Source organism: Coccinella septempunctata, chromosome X (assembly GCF_907165205.1).
Source record: "Coccinella septempunctata chromosome X, icCocSept1.1, whole genome shotgun sequence".
Taxonomy (NCBI): Eukaryota; Metazoa; Arthropoda; class Insecta; order Coleoptera; family Coccinellidae; genus Coccinella; species Coccinella septempunctata.
The window spans coordinates 22,183,105-22,200,540 of record NC_058198.1 but is presented as its reverse complement, the minus strand read 5'-3'; the positions used below and the strand labels follow the sequence as shown (position 1 = coordinate 22,200,540).

General features: G+C 35.7%; 2 protein-coding genes across 2 annotated transcripts; one reads left to right on the top strand and one right to left on the bottom strand.

The window, feature by feature from the left end:
- Positions 1–604: 604 nt before the first annotated feature.
- On the top strand, positions 605–3,474 carry LOC123321995. The gene is made up of 5 exons (XM_044909811.1): positions 605–644; positions 754–916; positions 1,038–1,637; positions 1,695–1,953; positions 2,043–3,474. The coding sequence occupies exons 3-5, from the start codon at positions 1,582–1,584 to the stop codon at positions 2,565–2,567; spliced, it is 840 nt and encodes a 279-aa protein (XP_044765746.1). The 5' UTR covers positions 605–644; positions 754–916; positions 1,038–1,581; the 3' UTR covers positions 2,568–3,474.
- Positions 3,475–3,649: 175 nt separating this feature from the next.
- LOC123321998 lies at positions 3,650–11,613 on the bottom strand. The gene is made up of 3 exons (XM_044909816.1): positions 10,845–11,613; positions 10,641–10,786; positions 3,650–5,365 (listed from the first exon to the last, which is right to left on the bottom strand). Exons 2-3 carry the CDS (start codon positions 10,728–10,730, stop codon positions 5,096–5,098), a joined length of 360 nt encoding a protein of 119 aa, XP_044765751.1. The 5' UTR covers positions 10,731–10,786; positions 10,845–11,613; the 3' UTR covers positions 3,650–5,095.
- Positions 11,614–17,436: the final 5,823 nt, after the last annotated feature.

The following is a 17,436-nucleotide window of genomic DNA, read 5'->3' as shown; positions in this document are numbered from 1 at the left end:
ACTACACGGCGAAGAAATTCGTGTAGTTAACTATGGTATACTATGGCTAGGTGTGGTAAGCTCGAGGAAAAATCCCTGAAGTGTTTTTGAAGAGAATAATTTTCTGTTGTGGTTCAACTGACTTTTTCGACAACAAAACTTTTTTTCGAGTTATGTTTTATGTTTAATTGTTCCAAGACACTTCATCGTCTATATTAAGAAATGCTCACAAGATAATGGCATTACAATGCTGAGTGTTATTGAACTGATCGGATTATTATTTTTCAGCAAGTGATCAGAGTCCCCAAACCCCCAACATTCATGTTACAGAAGCAACATCGAGGGTATCACTATAAGGAATGAGGAAAATCTGGAAAATCTTGAAGAATTATCGGAATCGCATTCCAAACTCAATGCAGTAAATTTTAGAGGTATAAATTCTCAATAAAGTTGTGAATTATAATTATTGTTTGATATTTTTGAATCTTGTAGGTTTTCAAAAAAACGTGCTCTAAATATTGTTAGGTCTGCAGAAGCAGAAAGAAGAAAAAACCATTCAGAAATCCCAAGAATTTGAAATACCTGTTGAAATCCCCTTGGAATCAGAAGATAGGCTGGAGGAATTAGAAATTTTTTTAAATGAAAAACACAATTTTCAAGCATTTGTAAGTCGTTTATATTTATATCTAATGGTACGTAATAGTTAGTTGGACTGTGGATTTTTTTTTATAGTCCGAAGAGATATAAATTTTTATTATTTTTATTATTTCATAGGTGAAAAAAATATCTTTATTTGGAGCAAGAGATATTCCTGCTGCCGTTTATAGCATCTTGAGACATCTGATCACAGAAGAGGTGACAAAAAATTACAGTTTTTATGGAAAACGAAGCTTGAAGAGACCATTTCATATTTTGAAATTAAGAGCCTCTGTAGTTGGTAAGTTTTCAAATTTTAATATTGGTGATTGTGCAGGAAAAGGGGGCAATTATCTCGATTTTCAACTTATTTTAATCAACTACTTTCAATGGGAAAAATTGAGTAATGTATATCATTTTAGAAGCTGTGCAGATCTGCATTGGAAGTGCAACACAAGTAGAAATATCCAATTATATCAAAACGTGACTCGAACATGCACCAGATCGTCTCAGGAAATCGACAAAAATGAGTACTAGCAGTAAATGAATTATTAGTTTTATTGAGTTTCCACTTCATCCAAGATATCTGGTAAAATCCGTTATAAAATAAAAAAGTGTTTATCGAAAAGGCAGGATTATAGGCGTGTGTCAGAAAAAGTTAAGGGTATATTAGACAATATTACACCTGAATATGAACAGCATTTACAGCCAAGTAGGGTAAAGTGGGGTAGGTTGAGACAGAGGGCAGGTTGAAACATTTTAAATTCCCGCTTTTAGAGTCATCCAATTAGTGGCGCTACTACCCAATTCTAACATACCATTATAAGGCATTCCAGACCACGTGATCCAATGTGGCGGATGCAGGCAAACATTGATCTGTGGTCCATTTGTTTTCGTCGCGCCGTCGTGTTTAGATCGAATTTCTGAAGAATTTCTTCGTGTTTTGAGAGACAAGTGTGATTTGAGATGGAGAGTGAATACCTTAAATTATTATCAAGGGAAAATCCAGTTGTTGCTGAAAGGTAAGATCTATAATTACTGTCTAAAGTTTTTCTACTAATTTGCTCTTGGTATTTCAGATATCGTTCGAAACTGGCGATCATAAATGATTTAGATCCTTTTTCATTGGAAGACCAGGACTTGGATCACTCGTCGGATAATCTTCAATCTGTAGGATTTTTGGATATTGCTGCATATCTGACATTAAGCCATAGTTTTTATACCAACCAACAGATGAAGGCTTATAAAAGTTTGCAGGCCTATAAATACTTCGAGGCGGGCTTTGTATTGAAGGCAGGAACGAAGTATATTAACAATTTGTGTATTCTTGTTGGAAAGGTAAGAATTTTGTGTGAATCTACCTGAATATCATATAAACTTCAAAAATAGTTGTCACTACTAATTTCTCAATGTACGTATTTTTTTAGGTGAAGCATTCGCAAAGAGCTAATGAAAAATGTTTAGATGTATGGATAATCCTTCAAAAAGATGGATCTGTGCTAACAGCCCATTGCACATGCATGGCTGGCAGTGCTGAAGTATGTAGCCATGTCGGAGCATTATTGTTTGCAGCTGAGTTTGCATTCAGATCTAAAGAAGAAGGTGTTTCAAGTACAGATACCTTGTGCACATGGAATATGCCCTCAGCTTCTACAACTGTGCCTGTTCTACGTGTCAGGGAAATAAACTGGGGAAGGACATCTGTGAGTAATTCATATCCTGGCATGAAGAATATTGCACCATTAACAAAAGAAGAGAAGTGCAATATTTTAAAGGAAATTTCTGACTTAGGTCTCAGTTCTGCAATGATGAGAGTGGTAGAACCATTCGCAACAAAAATTTCTGAGCAGACAAAAGAGTCCTCTATTGCCTTCGTATTCGATGTTTTTGATGAGGCAAATATAAATAAGAGCCACATAGCTTATGAAGATGTCAAAAACAATCGTTTTTAATTTATCTGAAGAAGACATCGATAAGATTGAAGAAATTACCAGAAAACAATCCCAATGTGAAAGCTGGTACAGACATAGAGCTGGTCGAATAACAGCATCCAAATTTAGGGCTATTTGTAAGACAAACAAAGAAAAGCCTTCTTTGACTTTAATCAAAAGTTTATGTTACCCAACCCGAATTTCTTTTAGCACAAATGCAACTATGTGGGGCATTACCCATGAAAATGTGGCAGTACGGCAATACCACTCTGAAATGAGCGAGATTCATAGTGCTTTTTCCATAAGTGAGGTGGGACTCATGATTTCCAAGGAATATCAACAGTTGGCTGCATCACCTGACCGTTTGGTATTTTGCAACTGTTGTGAAGGGGGCTGCCTGGAAATTAAGTGTCCCTATTTACTGCACACTAAGGAGATTACTTCTTTGGAGGATTATTTAAAATGAAAAAACTGCTGTTTGACCAAACAGCAGGGTGAAATAATATTAAAAAAAGATCACCAATATTATTTCCAGGTGCAAATGCAGATATTCGTTTCCACATTATCGTACTCCAATTTGTTGTGTGGTCACCAAATTTGTTTTTTAAACAGAGGATACTACCTGATAATGAATTGTGGAATGGAAATTTTAGAACAGCAATCAAATTTCATTCTGAAATTATTCTCCCCGAGCTGTTGGGTAGATATTTCACCAGAAGGGAAGGCACTGCTACAGTGGAGTATTGGTGCACTTGTAAAGGGGTTGATGATGGAAGACCTATGATAAAGTGCGATAGGGACACCTGTGAAACCGAATGGTTTCATTTTGATTGCGTTGGCTTGAGTGATACTCCAAAGGATCCATGGAGATGCGTACAGTGTGAAAACCGTTGATATGTTGTCCTATAATTTATTGTATTGTTTTTGCCAATATAAAATTTCGTTTTAATCAAATGTATTATAAATTCTTTAAAACCTTTTACTCTATTCATATTTAATATATGATGAGAAAATTTCCTAAAATTATATTTAATTTATATACATTTCTAAAAAAATAGAACAATGTTTTGGCAAAATTGAGAATCGGAATGAAAACACATGAGTTCCACAATTGCATTTATTTAATTAGATTGAATCTTCGATATCAGGTAACAAAAAAAAATCTCTAATCAATAACATTATTGCACTGAACTGATTATAATAATAATAATAATAATAAAGTTTATTCTGTTAATCAACATACAGTTGTTCTCATAGAAATATTAACAAGGTATAAGTTCATTTGCTACATAAATTTCTTATCACAAGTTAGAAATATTGAATATTAACAATAAAATCACACAACTAAATGTTCTCGTATACCAGTTCGAAATGTCCCCAGCGATTTGGAAGATCTGATGGCAAGGGGCAATTTGTTATAAAGTTCTACAGCGGCATAGCTAGGTCTTCTTCTACCATAGTTTGTTTTTGTGTTTTTATCCAGCTTGAATCTTTCTCTATTTCTTGTATTATATTGATGGATGATGTTGCTCTCCACTGTAAGGCCGTTCTTCAAGAGATTATTGGTGATCTTGTAGACAAACATGTACGATTGACATTAAACATATTATAACATAAAAATGAAAGATATAATCATCACATATCACATAATAGAAAGGAATACAAAGTGGATGCCCAAACATCATCATGCTGTGCTCATTAAAAAATATTTTTTCTTTTTTAAAGGGGTATTATTGGAGGAGACAAATTGATTAGTGCACAGCACACAGTCACAATTTTATCAAGTAGGCAAAGATTTTCATCTTCATTATGTACATTTAACATTGTAATAGGTATCGTTCCCTTAAAAATATTAAATTTATTTTTGATATACCCTATGATTCTTTCAACGTGCACTCTAACATGAGCAATATTTCGTGTTGTTTCAACTTCAATGGGATCTAATTGATTTTTGCCATTTGTAAACGCGGGTATTACCAAATCAACATTGAAAATGTGCAATAAATCTTTTATTAGGAAGCCCCTATCTGCTGAAACAACATTCCCAGGCTCAATCTTATTACAAAATCCACTATTTTCAACGATTTGCTTATCTGAAGTCCTCCCACCGAAAGATTCACTTATATAACAAATAAGCCCTTGTGGAGTAATACCTATTAAAAATTTCACCGTATTGTGGTGCTTATAATTTGACCAAGTTGCTTGTCGTGATAGAAACGGGTTTGGCCTTTCAATAAACACTCCAAAACAATCTATAATGGTAGTTGTCTTTTCATGAAAAGCTTCCCTGAAGCAAGTAGGAATGTTTATTGCAGAATTGTGATCAGGCCACTCAATAAATGATCTCAGTTTGAGGTACAGTATGTCGATGACAATAGCGAAGTACCTTGATGCAGTTGATCTAGAGATTTTGAAGTGATAAGACAATTCTTTGAAATGAACATCCAACCTCAGTTTAATTAAGGTCAGTAATAACTGATTGAAGGAACTTAGAGCAGTGGTACTACTTACTGGAACATATTCTTGGACAATTGGGTGAATAACAGAAATTATAAAAATATATGGAAATCCCGTGAAGTATTTCCACTTTTCTTCATTTTTTTCATCTTCCATAAGACCATACGGTGAATTTTCAATTTTTTTTCCATTTCTGCTAGTTTCTTAGCAGCAAAACCAAGCTGCTCAAATTTCATCTCTAGTTCATTCATCGTCAACTCTGTTTGTGTTGAGACGCCAGTGTTCTGCTGTTGATCTGAATCTTCTTCCTGTTGCTCTATAATTTCTTCCTGAACGCTTAAATCTTCTATCTCTACTCGTTCCTAAAAGAAAACACAAATTATGTGCAAACAAAACATGAAGATGTCATATGTGTATCGTGAAACATATGAATCGAGGTTGATTTCGTGGCTCTCTCGTGTTTTCGATCGATTTTGGGTGTTTGTTAACGTGATAAATTCCCAAAGTTATAGAAGGTGTGACTAAGTATCGGCAGTTTTATAGTGGAAAATATTTTTCCGATCGGTGTAGGAACTTGGACATTAATCATAAATAACAATTAAATATTTTCTTGAGTTTGGATTGTGAATTCACAGAATTCAACATGCCAGCGAATTGTTTGTCATGTGGTACACCGGTGAGCAGAAGTAAGCCAGCTGTTCGATGTTTTTTGTGCGTTAATGAAGCACATCTGAATTGCCTGGGGCTTCCTTCGGATGTGTTGAGCACGTCCGGACGCGGGGGAGGCATGAAATGGGTGTGAGACGGTTGCTGCACAGGTGATAAGGAGGTGCCACGTAATAATCATAACAATAATATTGATATCAAACTCGATGAAATTATGTCCGATTTGACTGCTATCACAAGTCAGCAGGCGAAGTTCATGGATTCATTGAACTTTTATGGGAACAAGATAGATGATTTTGAGCTGAAGATGGCAATCTTTGAGGACATCAACTCGAAGCTGCATAAGCACGATGCTGAGCTCAAGACTCTTGTGGATGAGAATACGGACATAAGGCGAGAGTTAATTATTTTACAACAACAGCTCAAGTCGAAAAACCTAGATGTCATCGGAATACCGGAAAGAAAAAATGAAAATATACTAACTATTGTGGAAAAAATCGCCTCAAAGCTTGGTATTCCAAATGTGGCAAATTTTATAGAGGGCTGCTATAGAATTCACTATATGCCAAAAGCCAAAAGAATTCAAGAATAAGTCTTACAGAGATGAGTTTTTGCGAGCATATAGGGGAGATAAACAGAAAATCAAAACGAGCGATATTGGTTTTGATGGGGTTGAAGAGACCATATACGTTAATGAAAGTCTGTCCCCCTATTATAGAAAACTATTCAAGTCAACTCGGCAGTTTTGTAGAGACAATAATTACAAATATTGTTGGGTCCAGGATGGCAGGCTGTTGGTGAGGAGAACTGATTCCTCGAGGATTTTTCGCATTGTTTTTGACGCTGAGCTGAACAAGTTGCCAAAGGAGTAGTGCGTGATTCCTTTTGGTAGTTATTTTTCGGTATAGTTCGTTTACATCATCGGGAATGGCTTTTAATTTGACTTTATCTTACCAAAATTGTCGAGGACTGAGGACTAAAACGACAGAATTTCTTAATTCATCATGGAATAGCACTGCGGAGGTGATATGTGTTACGGAATTGTGGCTCAGATCGACTATTAGCAGTTCGGAATTTATGTGTAGGAATTATAAAGTGTATCGGAAAGACAGATGTGATACGGGCAGTATTAAAAAAGACGGAGGTGGCGTATTCATTGGCGTTGCTGAATGCCTGCAGTGCGCGCAGGTGACGGAGGTCTGTCATTTGACCATGGTTGAGGACGTTTGGGTCAAGATTAGGCTCGGTGGAAATAGAAGCCTATTTATTGGTGTATGTTACATCCCTCCAGATACAACTTCTCAAGATTATGCGGGCTACTTTGACGCTGTGACCGTCTTCATGGAGAATCATGCCGATGACATTTTCCTCCTCATTGGTGACTTCAACCTGCCACTTTTTTCCTGGCATGCGGATTTGAGTGGGGAGCTTGTTTGTGATGATGTGCAGAGAGACTCGTACACCTTCTTCCGGAACTTCACAGCGTACAACTCGTTAGTACAGTTTAACGGTAATCTCAATAAAAATGGGAGAATATTGGACTTGATTTTGGCTCCTAATATTGACATCCATATATCGCATTCTTCATCTCCACTCGTGAGTGAAGACCCACATCATCCTGCCTTAGATATAAGTGTTAACCTTAGCATAAATAAGCATAAACCGAAAAACTTTATGTCAACGTTCAAATTCTTTAATGCTAATTATTCCGAAATAAACAATGAACTTTCAACCGTAGATTGGAAGAAGATTATGAACAGTGAAAATGTAAATACTAATGTTGCTACTTTTTATAGTATTCTCAATCATGTGATAGAGAAGTATGTCCCGAGGAGATCTATGAGACCCGGGGGTTTTCCCTGTTGGTTTTCCACTGCATCAATTAAGTTAACAAAAGACAAAATTAAAGCTCATAAAAAGTTTAAAAAATTCCGTAAAACTGATGACTATGCTTATTTTTCTGTTCTTCGTAAACAATGTAAGAAACTGATTGAAAGAGATTACTCTGATTATATAGCACACATCGAAAATAATATATCTAAAAATCCAAAGAACTTCTGGTCATATGTTGCGGAGAGTAGAAGAGACGGGCGGATTCCTATTCCTAGTTCGTCTAATTCGAATAATGAATCTGTAAATAATAGTATCCCTTCAGGCCAAAAAAAAAATCCCAGACAGTTTCTAGCTAGTTGGGCGTTAGATAATAATATTACCCATAATGCCTTATCGCAACTTTTAGAATGGTTAGGCACTGGTCCTGATATCTCAAATTTGCCAAAAGATGCCAGAACTATTCTGAAAACATCCAGAGAATCCAATATCAAGACTATGGGTGATGGTTTGTTTCATTATTTTGGTATTTAGTCTGGCCTAAAAAAAACAGTTTGAGATATATGGATTCACTGAATGCGACCTTATTTTTAATATAGATGGCCTTCCTATTCACAAAAGTTCGAAAAAAACTTTTTGGCCAATTTTATGCCGCATTCACAGCTTGCCTTCGAATGCATTATTCTGTGTGGCCATTTACTATGGCCCTGGTAAACCACCTGTTCAGGAATACTTTAAAGAATTTGTTGAAGAGTTGAACACTTGTTTAATAAAAGGCATAGTTATTAAAGAGGAGGTTGTTGTCAGTGTTAAAGTACTAGCATTTTGCTGCGACACACCAGCAAGGGCTTTTATTAAATGTACTGTTGGACACAATCACTACAGTGGTTGTGATAAGTGTTCTGTTAGAGGTGTTTATGTAGACAGAAGAATGACTTTCGTGGATAGTGGAGCGACTTTACGAACAGATGAAAACTTTTTCAGTCATCAGTTCAGAGAGCATCATAAAGATGTGACCCCATTATCTAGTGTACTGAATTTGGGATTGGTCACTTCTTTTCCTGGTGACTATATGCATTCAGTTTGCTTAGGAGTCATGAAAAAGCTTATTTTAGAATGGAGAGATGGTAGCAGATTGTACCGTTTAACTAAAGATAAAAGTGTTTTACTGAATGGAACTGGAAAGCGAAAGAGTATCGCCAGTTTCTGCTCTACATAGGTCCAGTTGTCTTGCACGATTTGTTACCAAAAAAAGTATATTGTATTATAGTTCGATGACTCATGAAGATAAGGTATATGATAACGGCCAAGATGTTGTTAATGCGTTCGGTGAATACTTCGCAGGTGTTTTTGATGATCCCAATAAACCGAACATCTATAAAAATAAAAAAAACACGAATAATTTCGATAACATCAACATTGATTTTATTCAGAGGGAGGTTATATTGAAAAAGATAAGCGAGCTAAAACTCAATAAGGGACCTGGACCGGATTCAATTCATCCTGTATTCATAAAATCTTGTGCCAATTCTCTAGACTTGCCGCTACAGATGATTTTCAATCAGTCTATTCTCACCGGAATTTTTCCCAGTAAATGGAAAATTGCTAAAATTACTCCTGTTCATAAAGGTGGTAGAAAAGATATTGTGTCCAATTACCGACCGGTCTCTGTTCTGAGTCATTTTGGGAAAATATTCGAGTCAATCATAGCAGACTTTCTTTTTCGATCACTAGGAGGGAAGCTCAGCGTGAAGCAGCATGGATTTTTCAAGGGAAGGTCAGTTCTTACTAACTTGGCCCCATATGTTGATTTCATCTCAAAAAATCTGGATCAAGGTACTCAGGTGGATGCTGTGTATACGGACTTCGCCAAGGCCTTCGATAAGGTTCATCACGGAACATTGTTAGGCATATTAGCAGATTTTGGGGTTTCAGGGAATTTATTGCTGTGGATTGAATCTTACTTGTCGGATAGATGTCAGTATGTTGTTGTGGACGCATTCTCGTCCACAGTTCACGAGGTCACATCAGGAGTGGTACAAGGATCGCATTTGGGTCCACTTCTTTTTAATGTTTTTATCGACGATGTGTCAACTTGTTTTTTTACATGTTTATTTCGAAATCTATGCTGACGATCTCAAAATGTATAAGTCGATTGTAAGTTTGGATGATGTCACTGGATTTCGTGAGGATCTTGACAGGTTTTCTGTATTCTGCTCGAAACGATATTTAACACTCAATATTGGGAAATGTAAGCATATAAGATTCACTAAAAATACTAACGTTATGGCATTTCCCCTACACATTGATGGAGTAATTGTGGAGGAGGTGAGATGTGTGAGGGACCTCGGAGTGTTTCTTGATTCGAAGCTGTCATTTGAGTTTCACATAGACAGTGTAGTCTCTAAGAGTTTTAAGATGCTAGGTTTCGTTTTGAGGATTTCTAAGGCGTTCAAAAATGTGGAAACAGTCAAGACTCTATATCTCAGCTACGTACGTAGCAATTTGGAATATGTAACACCGATTTGGAGTCCCTTCTATCATAAATATATCGATAAATTGGAAAAAGTACAAAGTAAATTCACAAAAAGTTTGCTTTACCGTTATGGTAGTAGACAAGACTACGCTTATGAATATAGACTTCAATTGTATAAAATGATGAGCCTGGAAAATAGAAGAGTAATATTCGATCAAATATTTTTGTATCGTATTTTGAATGATTGTTTTGATTTCCCGTTGATAGAGAATATTCATTTTAATGCACGCTCTTTCAGTGGTCGTCGAAGACACTTATTTTTTGTACCACAGGCTAGGACCTCTCTTTATTAAAACTCCATTTATTTGAGAATAACTCGTTTTTACAATTGGCATGTTGGCGAAATTGATTTGTTTAATTTGTCCTTGTCCGAATTCAAGCGGAGACTGATGCAGTATTTGTCAAAATATTAAAATTAGGTAATTCAATTTTTTATATATGGTGCTAGTATAGACCTTCATTTCATATTTATATTACCATGTTTCACGACATTGTTAATTTTATGTGAGTTAAATTTGTAGTGAATCCCTGTTATTGGGTTTATCCTGTTGGGGTTCCAGTTATGTAAATAAATAAATAAATAAATAAAATATAACACCACTCACTTCTAATTTACGTGTCTTTCTTCTATCTGCTCTTTCTTTTCTGTCGACATCTGCTTTTCTTTTGCTGATGACCATTGAATGATGTCCCATATTTTGTGAAGGAACCCAATCAGGATGATCCCTATCTTATAAAGAAGCTGGTTTTCCTAAAAAAAAAAAAACAAGAATATTCCTGGTACCCAAAAGCAATATTTAATCACTCACCTGTGATAAAATGCTTACTGCAAACTCTTTGGTTTTTGAGGATAGCATCAGTGAGATCATCTCTTTTTATTGCGGCAATTCATAAACTCCTACGTTCTTTGGATAATTCATTTTTATGAGGCAAAAGCCGATGATTTAATACAGAAGGAACTGAATAAAAGCTAACATCATCCCGGTTCCCACGACTTCCACAGCCGACCACGAGGCAAGTTGTTGGCATTTTTTATACACAATTCTTTTAACTATAGGTAAAAAAATCCAGACGCCAAAATATATCACAAAATACAGATTATACACAAAAGAACACAACACAAAATCAACACAACCTTACTTTGTTTGCCTACAGCCGCCACATTGGAATTAGTTTGACAGTTCGTTGGAATACCTAATACCCACCAGTTAACCTTACTTTGAAAGTCAGTTCGTGTTTGGCTGTTGAGTGACGAGTACGTGTGTGTTTTGGATCACGTAAAGTAAAATTTCATTATTCTCTTTGGAAGGCTGTGTTACTTTCGTGTTGGTTTTCATGATTTATTTTGATGTTGGTAAGTATTTAGCATCTATTAATCTTCATCATAAGATATAAGGACTTTTATTCTGCTCATTTGGTTTTGCATCTTGTTGAAAAATTTCTAAAAAAACGTGGGTGGGGTACGATGAAACAAAACAAATGGGGCAGATTGAAACGTTTCATCCTGCCCCGATATCTGTTCTGGTTGGAATTTGATGTTAAATTTTGTAACTAGGGCTATAATCATGAGGAATCGCATCAGGAAAACAGCCATTTTGTCACGAGGATATGCAAAGTGCCTTAAAAGCAGTAATAACCGATGACATGAAAATTAGACCTGCTGCCATCCGATATAGAGTGGATCATGTGACACTAAGCCGGTAATTAATTGTTATTGACTACGATGTGGTAAAATTAATAAATCTTGAATATTTTCAGTTACGTTAAGAAACAGAGAGCCCTCGGAAAGAATCAGGAAATTATTAATTGAAAGCCACACTATCAGACCCGCCTTGTGTTTACGAAAGATCAAGAGTCCATACTTGCTGTGCGAAAATGTGTTACGGAAAAACTACAAGAAACACCCGTGAGCTGGCTTATGAAATGGCTACGCTTAATGGAATAAGAGTGCCAGAAAGCTGGCATAAAAATAAATCGGCTGGTTTAGATTGGATGCGAGGATTTTTTAAGAGAAATGGAACTTTGAGCATAAGACAACCGGAGAACTGCTCGTTGTCAAGAATGACATCTTTTACTAGACCAAATGTGGAGTTATTCTTCCACAACCTGGAAGAAGATTTAAATAGATTTGCTGATCAACTCAATGGCTCTCGAATATTCAATCTGGATGAAACGGCCACTAGCACAGTTCCAAGCAAATCTGTAAAAGTCATCGCCCAGAAAGGTGCAAGGACCGTTTCCAATGCAGCATCTGCCGAACGTGGAATTTTAGTAACTACTACGTGCATTATTAGTGCATCAGGAAATTCGATTCCACCAGCTATGGTATTTCCACGTGTAAAATTTCGGGATCATATGCTAATGAATGCTGTTGTACATTGGGTTTAGCTTCACCTAGCGGATGGATGAGTGCAGATCTATTTCCAAGGGTAATGGAACATTTTATCAAGTATAGCTTATCATCTAAAGACCACCCTACAGTTCTAATCATGCATAACCACGCCAGCCATATGTCGATCGAAGCTATATCGACATGGCAAAAAATAATGGGGTGACGATCATTACTTTGCCACCGCATTGTAGTAACAGACTTCAACCTTTGGACGTCACATGCTTTGCGCCTTTTAAAAAATTCTATTCAACGGCTATAGATAATTGGATGTAAAATAATCCAGGAAAAACTTTTTCGTTTTATGAAATAGCAGGTTGTGTCCGGTTTGCGCATCAGAAGGCAATGACGCCAGAAAACATCACAAAAGGATTTGAACGGTGTGGGATTTATCCCTTCAACAAAGATATTTTCTCCGAAGAAGATTTTCTTTGCTGCTCTGTTACCGATCGGCCTAACATCAATTATGATGAAGCGCAGCCTGACCATATTATGTTGAGTGATCAAAATAATATTAATGATAATAATGATATCAATTCTGACCAAGCAGGTCCCTCGCAACCTCAGGAAAAGATAAATAATTCTTGTGATGAAGCGGCATCAACACAAAAAGACCCAACGCTTAAAAAATTCATTAACCCTGAGCAAATAAAAGGCTATCCAAAAGCGCCGCCTAGACAGAAAAATGCAAGACCAAGAAAAAGGGGTCGAAGCATGATTCCCACTGATACTCCAGAAAAAACTCAAATCGAAAATAAAGCAAATAAAAAAAATGAAAGAACAGAAAAAACAAATCAAAACTAAAAAAGTAAAACGCAAAGTCTTTGATGAGAACGTTGAATCTGAGCCCGATGAACCTGATTACACTTCTGATTCTTCTTCAGAGGTATCATTATTCGTGGAAGATTCACGTCAAATGGAGTTTCAAGATATTGAGGTAGTCCACATAGGGGACTATGTTTTAGTAGAGTTTCAAGATCGAAAAAAAATTTACTATGTGGGAAAGGTGACGAAAGTGGTCGATGGGGATATTGAAATATCATATTGTCGAAAAAGCAGCAAAATGCATGAAGCATTTGTTTTTTCCTTGGTAGAAGACTTTGCTCAGGTCGATATTAAGGACATAAAACTAATTCTTCCCCCTCCAATTAAGCAAAATGGTACAAAGAGAGCCTGCAGTTTTCTAAGGTTTTCTATAAATTTCTCGGGTTTGGACGTTCGTTGAACTCTAATAAAGGTATAACGAGTTTTTTTTTCAATTTTTTAGTTTTGAATAAATTTTTTCCAGATTTTTTGTTACCAGTTGAACAAAATGTTAATGATTCATTATTTTGCCAAGTGTTTGCTAAGTTTTGAATAAAATGTATCAAAAATTTTTCGAATTATAACTATGTTGCAACCTACCCAATAGTATTTTCAGAGATGTTTCAACCTACCCTATGTATGGGGCACATTGAAACATCAAACATGAAATGAGAAAGGTAGATTTTCAAAGATCATTTTCAATGTCTTCACATATTTGTAAGCATAATATCAGGCCACAAATGGTAAGAAAATGGTATGTAAAGTACAGATTTCTCTAGTCCAAAATTTTTTTTTATACTCACTAATATATTATTTGTACACCTAATATTATTTTTGTTTCAACCTTCCCCACTTTCCCCTATCTCCGAATACTTTTAGTGATGGTTATTTGTCACATCACTTCATTTGCGAGTCTGAATTTCCTGAAGTCATCAGTACTGAACAAGGCTCGAGTTACATATCCCACATATTCCAGCATGTGGCAAGGATGCTGACCAAGCACCTACGGAGCATCCGTCCATGGAATCTTTCCGTTATCGAATTATTTTTCATTGTCATTATAAATAAGATTGAGGGCCACTAATTGATCAGTCTTGACTTAGTCTTCGCGATTTATTTCTCTCCCACAAAACTTAACTGGCGCAGTCGAAGGAGTTTTTGTGACGTTCTATCCAGAAACCTGCAAAAATCCGAACCTATCATCCATTGGGTCCATCCAGGAAACCGCATGGAATTAGCATTGTTTACTAAGTGTTGAGTTATACTGATCTATTGATTCTTTTGCATTTTAGGTCAGACTCCTCTAAAACACGGTCCGATTCAATCCATGAAGACGATTCTGATTTAGAGCTAGATTTATTAAACTCTTTCAAAAATCTTAGTATAAAACCAATTTCTATTAATTTAAATACAAATAAGATGGCTACTGTTCCGAATTTTCGAATTTTGATTCGAAAGATTTGAGCATTATTCCTGATTTCGATGGAAATCCTAACAAACTTCATAGATGTATTCACGGGCGTAGCCAGGGGGGGGGTTTTGGGGGTTCAAACCCCCCCCGAAATAATATAGGTACATAGTATTAGTTTCAAAGAGTCCCACTTTATATGTCAAAATCAGATAAATTTCATTTCAAACGCCCCCCCGAAACTCAACCCTGGCTACGCCTATGGAATCAAGTACCCGCCATATCAATTCGATATGTTTTTATTCAATATGAAAGAAAACTTTTCAGGCTAAACTGAAAATAAAATTGGTAAAATGAAGAAAGAATAAATCGAAGTAGGACTAGACTGCTTGAAATTGGTTCCGTAGGTTCTAAATTTGATCGGCTTCACATTATTACCAACAGCTGATGGATATCATGATGAGTATTTTCAATGGCTTATGAACCATTTTGGGAATACCACGATTTCTCTAAATTTCTCTAAAAACAAGTGATTTTGAAAACTATTAGAAAGTTCCAATCCATCAGTGGAAGCTATGTATTTCATGGTAAAAGGTTGAGCCGAACCATACAGGATACTTTCTTGGTCTTCATCCAGAGAATGTCCCCTGGGTAATATTTATTCGGTATTGATCCACCACTTCAACATTTTAATGCTCCTTTCACTATTACTTCCGATGACGTTCATTGACCAATAAAAATCTGCTCTTTTCTCACAGGAATATCGGACCATCATTGTAAGTTTAATAGGTAGCAGCAATCTACACCTGGCGAAGAACACCTAGGCAGACTCTCCGTAGATATGATCAGTGAGTGAACCATAACACCGTTTATTTAGGAACAACTGAATGTACCATGACCTCAAGCAACCTGTAAGGCACCGAAAAATAAACTATGAAACAAATCGCAGTGTTCCCTATTACTTGTCATTTATTTATTAGGCTGAAGAATGTGGACAGATTTACATAATATAATTTTTTTTTATCAAAGATACCTTGTGTTTGGTGATAGAAGCCTCACAAATCAAGTTAGGATCTACAGTACCGATTACAAACCTAACAATAGGTGAAAGAAGAAAAGAGATCTTTCGAATTCCACTAATGATCCAATAAGTTTTTGTACATTATGCATGTTCAAACTTCAATCTATCTGATTACAAGGAACTAGACAACAGTAATTCATATGAGAATGAGGTGAGGTGAGTTAAATAAATTTCTTCAAATTAATCTACATTTAAAACTCACGTGTTGTATGCAAAATTTTATTCCATTTTGATTGGGATTCAAATGATAACACTTCCCAGAAAATTATGTAATTTGCTAGCGCGTTATTCAATCCATAGCAATAAGATCAAAATGACGTTTATCCACTATTGCTTGGTTTTTTATTGAACTTGTGAATTAAAAATAAATAATTCACAGAGTGGATAAACGTAGTTGCTAAGGGTGGAATAATGTTGTCTCAAAATGTCAAAACGTCGAAACTTTAAAAATTATTTGCTAAGCGCATTATATTCATTAAAAGGAAAGATTTATGAGTTAATCGTCACAAATCTGATTTCAGCTCTTCAAAGAAGAGAACTTTTGAAAATATCTTCGAAATTATGATCATTACCTATATTCAACAGTCCCTATCGTGTATCATAAGGAATAGATGTAATTAAAAGTATAAGAGCCCTAGAAAGTATGAGGCTAATATATAACTCAAGGTTTTCTCTTGAAGTTTTTAGAAGCATAAATTTCACATATCCAGATAAAAATAGATTACACTCTCGTCAGTCTCGTTAAAATTAGTTTAATCATCGTTTTAAGTTTTTGTTTCTTTTTGTTGCAATTCAGTATACTGAAATGCCGTAAGAAAGAAGAATTTTTTGGATATAATTCAGGAAGATGATGACCTAAATGCAGCGAACTTGATTGTTTATGGCATTCCCAGAGGAGAAATAGGAGAATATGATACAGGCTCGGGTATATTATACGAGAGTACATTATATTCATAGCTTTCATGACAAATTGTTCTACAAATTAATCTGCGTCAGTGGGGATGAACTGAATGTGTAGTAGCACGTTGGCGCAGGTCAATGTTTTACATCCAAACAAGGCGATTTTACGTAGGGCTATTCGGATAAAGCTCATTTTGTCTCATTTGCACAAGCAGTTATTGAAGGAAGTTCTTTGAATAAGTGAAACAGTCATCTACTTCTTCTCCTTGTGAGTAAGAAAATGCCGAAGATTTTGAAGATTTATGATTCTAATCCTAAATCCTAACCTAAAAGTTTCTGGAACTCTTGTCCGATGGTTTGATTGCTTATAATATATAACTTTTGAAAACATTGGATACTAGATATTTTCCAGGTTGCAATTACATAATTACTCGAATGATTATTATATGTTGGGTTCCTCGCTGATAACAGTATAGTATCATTATTATCTGAATTGGAAAAAAATTTGAAAAAGTTTCGAAAACTGATCGGTTGCGGAAGTTTTTAATGAAAATGCGACAGAATTACTCCCATGAATACTTGGCCCAAAGTTTCACAAGTTTCTGTAAAGATGAATACAAATTACATCAAATACTACTCCCCCACCAACCCTCTGAAGTTGAATTATCTTGATGCAGTAAAGAGTGCAACAAAAAACCGTTGCTCTGGGTTTTTTAATGGAAATGGGTTGTTACCAACATGCCGATTACGACATATAGGGTGAAATATTTTGTTCATCAAAAACTACCCCCCCAAAAAACCTCTGAAGTTGAACTATCT

Excerpts from the sequence above, each read along its gene's own strand:
- LOC123321995 (XM_044909811.1), top strand. The coding sequence starts at position 1,582 with ATGGAGAGTGAATACCTTAAATTATTATCAAGGGAAAATCCAGTTGTT. Across the intron at positions 1,638-1,694 it reads AATCCAGTTGTTGCTGAAAG|ATATCGTTCGAAACTGGCGA; the intron begins GTAAGATCTATA and ends TTGGTATTTCAG. Across the intron at positions 1,954-2,042 it reads TGTGTATTCTTGTTGGAAAG|GTGAAGCATTCGCAAAGAGC; the intron begins GTAAGAATTTTG and ends GTATTTTTTTAG.
- LOC123321998 (XM_044909816.1), bottom strand. The coding sequence starts at position 10,730 with ATGGGACATCATTCAATGGTCATCAGCAAAAGAAAAGCAGATGTCGAC. Across the intron at positions 5,366-10,640 it reads GAAAGACACGTAAATTAGAA|GAACGAGTAGAGATAGAAGA; the intron begins GTGAGTGGTGTT and ends GTTTTCTTTTAG.